Source organism: Dermochelys coriacea, chromosome 3, assembly GCF_009764565.3.
Source record: "Dermochelys coriacea isolate rDerCor1 chromosome 3, rDerCor1.pri.v4, whole genome shotgun sequence".
In the NCBI taxonomy this organism is placed as follows: Eukaryota; Metazoa; Chordata; order Testudines; family Dermochelyidae; genus Dermochelys; species Dermochelys coriacea.
In genome coordinates this window covers 23905623-23917822 of record NC_050070.1, presented here as the reverse complement: position 1 = coordinate 23917822, position 12200 = coordinate 23905623, and the positions used below count along the sequence as shown (strand labels likewise).

The window sequence follows — 12200 nt, the reverse complement described above, 5'->3', positions numbered from 1 at the left end:
GCTGTTGAATTCTACTATACTTTCTTGTCAAGACGGAATATTAGTATTGTCTAACCCTGTTAAACTTTCAATTCAGTATTACCATCAAATTCTAGTACCAATTCAGCAAAAAAGGGGGTGCAGAGAGGCTGTGCACTGCTTAGATGATATACCCACACACATTGCCAGTCTGTACCTGTGACAATCTCATCACCAATCTGGCACCCTCATAACCAAAGACATCAATTTACCCTTCTCCTTTCTGCGTGGGTGCAAAGCCACCACTGAGCAGTGTTATGCCTAGTACATAGCATAGTAATTTCCCCTTCTGCTTCTGTGTAGCACATCCAGTTTTCATATATGCAGGATTAGTGCCTAAAACCTGGTTCAGCACACATTTATGCATTTTACTTTATTGTGAGTAGTTCCATTGATTTCAGTGGGAATGCTCACAGATGTGAAATAGACAAGCGGTAAGGTGAGTTTTTGCAGGATCAGTGGTTATTATTCAGAATTCTGTCCCAAAGAAATATTGGAAGCAGGGACTGAGTGGTTTGTAGGGTTGTTAATAGAATGTGGAACTTTTTAACCTCTAAGTTGCTGGTTCAAATCCACTGCCAATAGCAAAATTAAGTTATAATCTGATGGCTGCTCAGTTGCAACTGTCAGTGTAACAAAAAAACATCGGCAGCGTACACACACACACACACACACACACACACACAACACCTAACTAAACTGCACAATGCAGATAAAATGAATATTGCCCCCCAAGCAATATCTCTCTGGCTCAAAACTCTCCAGTCTGAGCAGAGACACAAGAAGTGAATGAACTGTCACAACTACTGTGTCAGGTCATCCCCATGCTAGGGTTGAGGGCGATAGGCAGGGCAGTAAGAGGAAGTTTTTCAGTATCACAGCCTTTGTATCTCTTGTGAGAAGGGGACTTCACTCTCCAGTGATGCTCATCTGGTACCTGTTTTATGACCTCTACGTTCACTAATGGTCTGTTTAAATGTTCAAAGTCAAGAACTGAAGTTTATTATTTAACTGCACCAAAGAAAAAATTACAATCTTAAAAGAAAATCTTTCTGATTTTTAGAATCTGTACTAAATCTACTGATAGAGGAATAGGATTTTTTTCCCTCTGATTAATTTGCATGGATTACAAAATTTAAAATTTTGCAATAGGTTTGTGATTTTTTCATATTTCTTGCATTAGCAAAATCACTTAGTGAAGTTGGTACCATGTCTGCTTTTGTTTCACAGGATAGTCAAGACACGTGTTAAAAATGGAATTCCTTGTTTTGAAATTGAATGGCAAAAACCAGGTTGGTGCTGTCTTGTACATGCATGGATTATTCTGTAATGTAACTAAAAACAGTGGACAAAAATCCCCTTTTAAAGGAAGTGGGCAGCCAGTAATATGCACAAGTGATCTGTAGTACAGATTGGACAACTGTTCTATGAACGTATGCAGAAAACGCACACTTTTAAAATCAAACTGATTGACAATGCAAACAATGAACCCTTGGTGGGGAAGGGGTTGTTTGTGGCAGTCTTTAGGCATGTCAGAGCAGCACTTGGTGCACAACTGGAGGAGAGCAAAGATGCCCCTTACACGACAGCACATTGGACTCCAGTTTTATTTCTTCTTGGCCCCAGCATATCCCCTGTATTATGGTGGCACTACTTCACATGAAAAAATCCCCCATGATAGGAGAATTTCAACTGCCTGCATCAGACTGGTGCAAAGGGGCCTTAGCATGACCAGGGTCTGGCCTCTAATCTTCTGCTTCTGACCTTTTATATTTGAAAATTGTAGGTAAGGACAAGGAAACTGCATTGTTCTTGCTTTGGTCCTTTCCCTTTCTCCATGCCCTCAGCCCTAATGTACCTTCGTTAATTTTCTAGAGCATTATGTTACAGCCGATGATCAGCCCACAGAGTCCTTTGTGGTTACAGTAGAGGAAGAACCTTTGTTTCAGTCTGCCTATCCTGACATTGTTGGCATCTATAAAGTGGAAAAGTTGGAAGTTTTGGAAGAAAAACAGAGAAGTAAGTTTGAAAGCTGACCAGTGCTTAGCACTGTGTGAGTACTGACATAACACAAATAAATAATAAAGATATTTTCAGGACTGCATCAGCTCTTCCATAGCTGTTTATACATCATATGCAGTGGAAGATTATGGCCCTAGCAAGATCCCATCTCTTTCTCTCACCCTGCTCTTTTTCATCTGCTAGCACTATAAATTCTGAACAGCTGAGGTTAATTTTTGTTTTTTTACTTTGACAGCAAAGAAACACCTATTGTTATATATGGTCTTTTTGTTTTTTCAGGTAAGAAAAATAAACCAAAAGAAAAAGAACACTCAAATATCGATGGTAAAGTTGCTGATCTTCTGTCTCTGATGAATTTGCAATCTACATGTGAAAGTTTCCCTGAGCAGAATTGCAAGTCAGATTTAAAAACTTTTCCTGATAATCAAAATCAGCAGAAAATTATCTCCAAATCTAATGATTCCCTTTTAGCTGCAGATTTCTCCACTGTAATTGTTCAGTTACAAAACCCACTATCTACCCTTCCTCTAACTGCTTCACCCAACACTCAATATCAGAGCGTTTTAGGTGACTCTCTTACTTCAGCTGCACAGTTTACTCAACTTCCTGAGGCATCATCTTCTTATGTTTCCTGTATGATAGCTGATCTACAATTGAGTGGCATTGATTGGGAAGGAACCTCTTTCAGCATTTCACCAGCACATGTTGATTCTGCCTGTTGTTCAGTGTCTGAGCTTGGTGCATCTAATAATTGTATAAGCCAACCATGTACACTTCAGCACAAAACAAGAGAAAACACAAAATATTCTGGTGCTACACAATCCGATGATCCTTGCAGCAGTGCAGAGTATTTGGTTCCTACCCCTACTGATCTGGTAGGAAAGCTTCAGAAGTTGCCTTTAAGAGAACGAATATTTCTGAAGACATCTGTGCAGAAAGATACTTCACTGTCTCTAAACAAAGTGCAACCAAAACCTTTACAATTGTTGAAACAAATGAAAGAAACATCAATTCCTGAGACTGTTTCCACTTATCCTTCAATTCAATTAAGTGACTCCACAAAGGAAATCAAAATGTTATCAGAAAAATATGTGAGGGTCTCTAGTATACAAAATTACCAGGAACAGTACAAAAAACCTGGCAACCTGGTACAAATGGAGCAAAAACACCCCAAACAAAACTGTTCAAAGTCTGTAGGTTTGAGCAGTCAAGCAGCGGAACCTTTGCGCTCCAAAGGTGAATCACTGAAGTTAGAAAAGGCCACAGATAACTGTCATATTAGAAAATTCTGTACTCAAGCTACTTGGAAAACTTCCATTAAAAAGAGTGTGTGCCATGAGAGACCTTCTTCTAGTGAGGACAGTGATGATGGGAATATGATGGATAAAATTCAGACTTGTAGAGTTAAACAGCAGAGACAACTGAATCCAGCTCAGATGAAGGAAAACACCACCAAGGAGAGGGGTAACGGAGGACCAAGTCTTTCAACTAAACGGAGAGAGAAAGAGGCAAATTTAAAAATAACTAGCAATAATTTGTCAATGGAAGTATCTCCAAAACCTGCCTTGGTAGTGGAAGCTAACAGTATTGGGCTTGGTAAACTATCATTTAAAAGATTAGATTCCTGTTCTTCTCTGCAACGTAGCAAAAATGACGACTGTGATGTATGGGTAGATAGTCCCCTGCCTCTCTCTGAAAGGCTCAAACTAAGACTCAAAAGCAATTAGTACTTCATTAAAAATACATTATGCTAAACTGTTAACTTGGTGTCTAAAACTCCTACATAGTTCCTCTCCTCATATTTATAGCATTGGTATATGCAAGCTTAAGAGACACTGTGTTGCTAAGTTGACATAGTCCTAATTAATAAAAAGCATTGTGAAGTCCTGCTGTCTTGGTACTGAAGTTTGAAATTTAAACATTGTCAAAATTATGCAGTCCCTGGAGTACAGCTGACATGCACTGGTATCCATTTATGACGGTATAGTGTTTTCTTACCATAAGCCCCATAGCCATGGACATAATATACAACACTGATATTTTATTCTAAAGGAGGTAAGGTTTATTTAATGAAGCATTAGCCTTTCGGCTTGTAAAGATAGACTCATAATATAGTTACAATGTGCTATGCTGCTACCAGGTGTTCTCAGCAAGACAAACTGATACAGCTTTTGTGTAATTGAAATTCCCCATTGTGCTCCATTCTCTTGATGGGGTGTTAACTTTAAAACAGGCTTACAAATACTTGGTTATCAGTGGCGATGAGCATTTTTTAAATAAATGACCAGATAAATTCAGCAGTTGACCTTGTCCAGAGTGGCTGAATTTATTTGTCTGACACGTCCTACAATAAACTGCTAGAACACATGCATGGTCCAGAAAAGGATTAATAACCACTTGAATCAGTGCCAGCTAAGTGGACTCAAAGTGAGTATTTTAGGTGCTTTCTATTTCTGTAATTGCTATCGCTAAACTTTTATTTAAATGTAATTGAATTAAATTAATGTTTGTAGCTGGTGGCATTTTTTTGTTACAGAACAAGAAGCATGAAATCTCTGCAAGATTTGACTTGCCTTTAGGTAATAGAAGAGAAGAGGTTAAATTATAGGAAACCTAAAATTAAATTTGTTATTGCAACTTCATTTACAAGCATGACATATTTTAAATCATTGTAAAAGGAGTCTTGAAATTAGACTTAAAACAAAAAAGCAACACAATAGTTCCCATCCATTAATAGAGATGCAGCTCAATGGGACTACATATCTCAAAACACATACTACTTCCCACAGATCACCAGTGACTTCCCCGTTGGCTGTAGGTCAGGGGTTCTCAAACTGGGGGTTATGACTCCTCAAACTGGAGGTTGTGACCCCTTAGGGGTCATGAGGTGGTTATGTGGGGGTCACGAGCTGTCTGCCCATGTAGGGGCCTGGCAATGGTCAGGACTGATGGGCCTGAGCCCCTGTTAAATTAATTAATAGTAAATTAACACACCTATTTTTAATTTCGGGGGGGGTCACATTCAGAGACTTGCTGTGTGAAGGGGGTCACAATACAAAAAGTTTGAGGACTGCTGCGGTAGGTAAAGTTATGCATGACTTCATCATAGCTAGCAGCCAATGACGAAGACTTTTTGATCAAGAAGCAATAATGTCAGGTTTACAAAATTTGTAGAAATTAGAGAGAAGGAGAACCTCTGATCTCAACTAATCAATCCTCTTCCCTCTTGCAGGACAGTTCCCTTCAGTATATTTCCCAGGAAAGGGGAGAAATGGCTCCTTTACAGTAATTTCCCATGAGTTCCTCTTCTCCAAAATGGGGGAAATAGTATTTCCTTACCTCACAGGGGTTTGTTAAGGTAAAAATATTTAAGTAGTGTGAGATGTTTAGATGTTTACTACAGTAATGGAGGTGATAAGTACATAAAATAGAAAGGAAAGGAGAAACATTTAAACAGAAAACTCAAGATCGGTACCTTTTTAGGAGGGTCAAGCCTTGGTCCAGCCTGGTGGCAAGAGAGAGTGATTAAAACTACTTCTGAAAATAATAGCATTTATTCTAGCTTCATATAGGAATGAAGCAAAATAATCATTAGTATATATATGAAAAGGTGATTGTGAAATGCTTCATGATTTTTATTATGTAGTTACTAAAAAATGTGTATAGGGATCAGTGGTTGACTAGGTCAAGACTACTACGTTTTGAGAGACCAATGCTATAAGTAACTTACAGAATTGTCTGTGTGGTTGTCTGTCATCTTTTTACTTGGTCATGATTTTATCTTTTGAAGGTATTAATTGTTTTTAAAACTGCCCATTGATTTTGGAGACTGAATGGATGTTGGAAGAAGAACTGTACTTTCTTTACCTAGAAAAACAAGAAAGATGCAGCTTCTACTCTTTTGCTTTGATGGAATAAGATTTGGAATTTTTAAGCATTTAAAATGAGCGTCCTCTCTATTTTGTGACCATTTTCCTATTTTTCCCTCTTGGAATATGGGGCCTGATGATTATTAGACATTAGAGGTGTTCTCAGAGGATGTTCCACTGCAGTCATGAATTTTGCTTGGCCTTTGTAACTGCATAGATGGATGATACCTTGTAAGTATTTTGTCAGGATTCTTATTTGAACCCACTCTTCCTTGGCTGATGGAGGTCAGATATGTAACGTATATCTATTAAAGATTCCAGCACTGCTGGGAATCAGTGTGTTCTTGGAATCGCTGTAAGAGCCACATTCAGTCCTACAGCTCAGGTCCAGGCATGTGAAACAGACAGGAAATATATAATTTCTAATGCCTGGTTCATCTCTACTTTTCACAAGCTTTGCACCTGTGTAACTCCATTATCAGGAGCAACTTTGGTGAAAACATACACCAATGTGAGAGGCAATAGTCCTATGACAGTTCAGTTAACTCTTGCAATGAGTTGGCACAGACCATCTAGCCTTAAACCTTTTGTCCTATACTGAATAATGGTTGTGGTAGTGATAGACTTCTAAATAGACATCTAGACATAGAATAATATGTAAGAACATTTTCTATCTAATTGTACCATTTGTACTGAAGACCAAGATACGTGTTTACCTTTATTATGCTTATTGTATCTGAATTTTTTTCAAAAAGTTCTTTATCTACAAAGTGTTGTGGATAAAAGTAATTAAGTGTTTGAAAAATGTAATTAATTATATATTGCAAAATATAATTTGTACCAAAACAATCTCACCGTGATTTTAACTTAATGCGGCTCTTTTTTCTATTAAAGTATTAGGTTTTTGATTAATTTCTGTGGAAAATGTAAGCGTTAAACTAGCAAAGAGAAATTTACACTCTTTACTGTACTTGCAAGAGGGGGAAAAAATCAGAGGATGATACAGTTTAAACAGCTGTATTTAATAGTTCATGCTACAAAATTGTTCTCATGTTTGCACTCTCTTTAGTTATTTATCCACAGTGGCACTGCTTCAATGGGAAAGACTGAGGGAGCCCCACATCAGAATACCTTTTAGCTAGATTTGGCAGAACCTGATTTTATTTTTTATTCATTTATGTATTTATTTTGTAAATTTGACAGATAATATTGATGTTTCTTTTTAACCTTTTTCTCTGATTTGTATCCATTTTAAATTTTCAGCTTGAGTGAGGCTGCAGGGGGCTCCCTCCATGGCTGCACAGTTGGGATATTGAATCCCTGCAGATGCAACGTGCGGGAAAGGCTACACTTGCCAGCTGCTATCAGTGGATGATTTTTTTCTTAGATTTCACCTGACACAAATAAATCAATGTCTACCAAGGAGTAATGACTTAAATCAAATCCTTCCAAGCCTATCCATAGCCCAGTGGTTAGAGCACTCACCTGCAGGATGGCAGATCCCTGTTCAAATCCCTTCTCTTCAGCTGGGGTCCCCCACAGCCCAGGTAAGTACCTTAACCACTGGGCTAAAAGTTATGAGGGAGGTCTTCCTCCCCTTCTCCCTCAGCCTTTTCTGTGTGAACTCACACAATATGTTAGGCTTGTTCTGGGCACACCTAACAGATCGGGTCCCGTGCATCAGGTCGGTGTGTGAACACCTATCTTTCCCAGTTTGTGAATCACTCTGAGGCTTAGGCAGGAATTGGGTGTCCAGATGCCTGGAGTGAGGCAGCAGTGTGCATGCCGAGAGGCAGAAAATAGGTAATGAGGGAACTTTTTACTGCAAAAACTTAGGTGCCAAGTGAGTTTAGGAGCCTACAGGTTTCAGCAGGAGTCTGTGAATCACAGTGATGCCTAAAATTGGGACTTAGGCACCTCAGTATTATGAATGTAGGCTTGTGTGTGCTTGTTCTAAAGAGAAAAGGAGTACTTGTGGCACCTTAGAGACTAACAAATTTATTAATTCCACTCCATACGGCTAAATTCAGTGCCTTGCATAATGACAGGTTTCAGAGTAGCAGCCGTGTTAGTCTGTATTCGCAAAAAGAAAAGGAGCCACAAGTACTCCTTTTCTTTTTTGCAAATACAGACTAACATGGCTGCTACTTTGAAACCTGTTCTAAAGAGCTCTGCCTAATTAGGGCCTAGTTCTTTGCTAAAAACACGAAGGGGAGACTTGGCCACTTTTTCTCGAGGGAAGGGAGAAAACCCAGCTGATGCTGCTTCTGCATTGAGTAGAGGAAAGCATTAATTGTGCTGTGTGCTACTCTTAGCCCCAGTGTGATGTCCAGATTCCACATCAAGTTTGGTCTTTTAGCAGGTATAATGCTAATACACTGTTTTTCTAAATTCGGTCAAGTCACAGCAGCAGCTCTGTCTAGGCTGCTAATGGAGGTATTTTTCTTATTTGTCTCATGTTTTAATTCAAGGCTGGGGCCAATACTCTTTCTTAGTGTTTTATTTTTACAGTTCCTAAGCTGTCTGCTTTGCTATCCAGAATAGAGGTAATAATGGACAAGCAACCCACATACAAGCTAAAGCAGAAGGGCTTCTGATTTTTTTCCCCCCTGTGTTTTCAACGCCTCGTCTCCATCTTGCAAAGAAATACAGGCTACACCACACAAAGTACTGCACTTCTAGTATTACTCCAACAGACTTCTTCTTTTCAACCACCCTGATATACCTTAAGGAAAATCCTAAAATAAACCCTCAAAACATAGTAATATGAAATATAGTAAATTTCCTCTGCAGGAAATAATTCTTAGAAGGGTTACATTTCTTTAGCAGCATGTATAAGTGAATGAAATGAATCAGCCAGATAACCAAAATGAAAAAGCATTCAAGTTGATCTGCTCATGGTAACTCAAACAGAACGTGTCAACCTGTTGTATATCATCAGTGTATTAACCATGCTATGTCCAACATGGAGATGGTGCAAGCAAATACATTGTGGCCTTCGTTGTGATCTCTTGCTGCCTCAACTCCAAGCAAACTGCTCCTTCCTGCTACAGAGACCATTGAATGACTAGAGAAGGCAGCAACAAATTAGTTTTGACATAATGACACCCACAATAATGACCATTATAAAGTGTGTTTGTGTGTGTGTGTGTGTGTGTGTGTGTGTGTGTGTGTGTGTGTGTGTGACATTAGAACTTTTATATTGTCCATTCAGTTCCCAGCTTGTGACTGTTGCATCTGGGTTCATGGCCCCGTAAACAATATTAAACCTTTTCCCTCACTTTGGATTGTCCCCAAACCCTAGGACTGGGTAGTCATTGTCGCTAGGACCTAGAATTTCTAAATTTGACCTTATTGCATTTAAAATACAAGGGTGTATAAATGGTGCTCTGTCACCCATAAATATCCTGACAAATGTATATCTATAAAAACTAAAATTGTTAAAAATGATGTTGCTCAAATAAATTTCTCTCTACTCATTGTGATTAAAATCAAAATAGATGACTGGCTAAAATCCATGAATCTGATCTAAATTATAGGTAACTTTTCACTGGGTAAAATTTTCAAAAGGACTCAAGTCCCCTTTTCAGATGTAATTTTTGGCATTTAGGAACCCAAGTCTCCCATCTCCAAGTTCTTAAAATCATATTTGATAAGGGGGCTTGTGCTCCTAAATAATTCAGGCTCTTTTGAAAATTTTACCCACAATCTTCATTTTTAATGGGTAAAATTAAAAGGTTAGCTATTGAGAAACTGAGTTTCTCATGTGCAGATTATCTGAACCTGGGAGCTGAGTGAACAGTAATACATGCTGGTTATATCACACATTTTAGCAGTTTTAAGAATGCAAATTTAGTTTGTTTCCTGAAGAGAGAGTGCTAAATCCACCACTGACTTTTACTGTTTTGTCAGTAGCACTTAGGCTGCAACAAGCTCCAGTAATATTACTAACAGTAGCTTCCTTTTATCTATTGATGTAATATAGCAGGGTTTAACACCTTCTTAAACATGAAAAGGTTTTATCTTGTCTCAAATAACAGCTCCCATTAATCTTTCTCACCATAGAAAATCTCACGTTTCATCCCAACAGCAATAGCCCGAAAACCAGCCTTCGCAAATTCTCAGGGCTCAATTCAACACTCCCCTTTTGAGATTAGGAACCTTTTACTGATAATTCTCTTAAAGTTGAATTTGTCATGAGTTCATCTTTTCTGTTAAAAGTAAATGCAGTGAAGATGAATGTCAATCACTCAAGATGCAAAAAGAAAAGGAGTACTTGTGGCACCTTAGAGACTAACAAATTTATTTGAGCATAAGCTTTTGTGAGCTACAGCTCACTTCATCAGATCCATGTAGCAGAAAATACAATGGAGAGATCTTATATACACAGAGAACATGAAACAATGTGTGTTACCCTATAGACTGTAACAAGAGTGATCAGGTAAGGTGAGCTATTACCAGCAGGAGAGCGGGGGGAGGGGGGACGACCTTTTGTAGTGATAATCAAGGTGGGCCATTTCCAGCAGTTGGCAAGAACGTGTGAGGAATTTTTCCACTACATGCATCCGATGAAGTGAGCTGTAGCTCACAAAAGCTTATGCTCAAATAAATTTGTTAGTCTCTAAGGTGCCACAAGTACTCCTTTTCTTTTTGCGGATACAGACTAACTCAGCTGCTACTCTGAAACCACTCACTCAAGATGTGCATGCACACCATCGCTAGGATCAGAATATGAATATAAATATATATATTTAACATTTTTCTATTATACAAAATGAAGAAAATCGGTCAATAGCTAAATTCTGGCAATTGAGTGGTTTGTTTTGTTTTTTGAGGTGGGGGAGGGACATTTTCCATAGTGTGATGATCCATTCCATATGCATATAGCCCCACATTTGCATTATTCAGATGAGGTTTCTGAAAGGCTCCCATGGATTTGAAGCTGAAAAGGAGCAAGAGTTGAGTTTACAAATGCTTTTACAGTTGCCACATAGCATACATTATGTGAACTGTTTCCTTTTGTTGATACTGTGCTACATGCTTAGCAATAGCTCAGACATTTAAAATTGTCTTGGTTTCTATTGGTGGTAACAGTGATTTTTATATTTTCAGCTGTAGAACCTAGTTTGGCCAATGACTTTGCAGGAATCCCTGAAGCCAATAAGAGTGCTGATTTTAGTGGAAAGAGAACGAGGCCCTATGGATGCAACACTAGCTCAGGCTTAAGCTCAAAACTGAAGAAGTGTTGTTAGGTCAGGCCTTGGGTGAAAAATCTTCAGGGAAAACACCATTGCTTCCAGAAGATTCAGTAGGTGATCCTTTTTCCTGTGAGTCATTACTGAGCGAATGCCTCAGCATGGCATAAGGCAGCACATACATGGAGGGTACTGTCTTTCAGATGAGCTGTAGGGTGAAGGAGTGACAACTTATGGTCATTAAAGACTCCATGGCACTCTTTGGGTGCTACCCCCACGTCCAGACTATATTTCAGTTTTATTACATTTTGCTTTACTTAAGTTTCTCTTGTAGTTGAGCTGGTGAGAGTACATTCTTCACTTTCTATCCTAAATTGTCATGTAGTATTTCTCTGTGCTGGATAGTTCTACTTCAGTTGTAGGTGAAGTGGTCTCTCTCATGCAGAGAGATCCAGATACAAGGTTCCTCTAACTACGCCTTTCTGCATATCTTTATATGTACCTTCATATTGCTCACCACTTGAAATCCATACAGAGAGTAGAGAATTTGGCTATACATGGGGAAATACAGATATTTCCCCATGACCATACTTCAATTTTATCAGTACATGTAGGGCAGATACCATGTCTGTGTGTGTGTGTATAGTACTTAGCATAATAGAATCCTTGCCTGATTGGTAGATTTGGTTCTACAATAATATAATTTAATAATCCTAATGTGCACATATCCCAGTATTTATTCCAGATCTTCTGCACAGATATTTGCTTGTAGAGTCAATAGATCTTAATTTTACTATCTTCTATCACTGAAAATATTTGCTTTGACAACAGCTTCTAGGTGAGGTTTTGTGTTTTGAGCCCCATGCATTTTAATACTACGTGTAAGAACAGCCAGGGGAAAACGCCTGGTATATCATCATCCCACAGATTCATGCACACAGCTTCCAGTGAAGTCACTGGGAGTTGTACCTGCATCTGCAGGCATGATCAAGACCCCTTTCTTTATATAACTGATGATCTCCTGTAATCTATATGATTTATGCGATGTGTACCGTTTCCTTTTGCAAACGGTGTTTTCCTTACGCAGAAGCCTGAG

At 38.7% G+C, this 12200-nt stretch overlaps 1 protein-coding gene across 2 annotated transcripts in view; it reads left to right on the top strand.

Moving 5' to 3' along the window:
* The window catches only part of GEN1 (GEN1 Holliday junction 5' flap endonuclease), a 34489-nt gene extending 27519 nt beyond the window's left edge, over window positions 1-6970 (top strand). For both annotated transcript variants that reach the window (XM_038394152.2, XM_038394151.2), the window contains 3 exons: window positions 1249-1310; window positions 1894-2037; window positions 2320-6970. In XM_038394152.2, the coding sequence (XP_038250080.1) occupies window positions 1249-1310; window positions 1894-2037; window positions 2320-3767 (1654 nt within the window). In that variant the 3' untranslated portion in view covers window positions 3768-6970. The remainder of the gene's footprint in view (window positions 1-1248; window positions 1311-1893; window positions 2038-2319) is intronic.
* Window positions 6971-12200: the final 5230 nt, after the last annotated feature.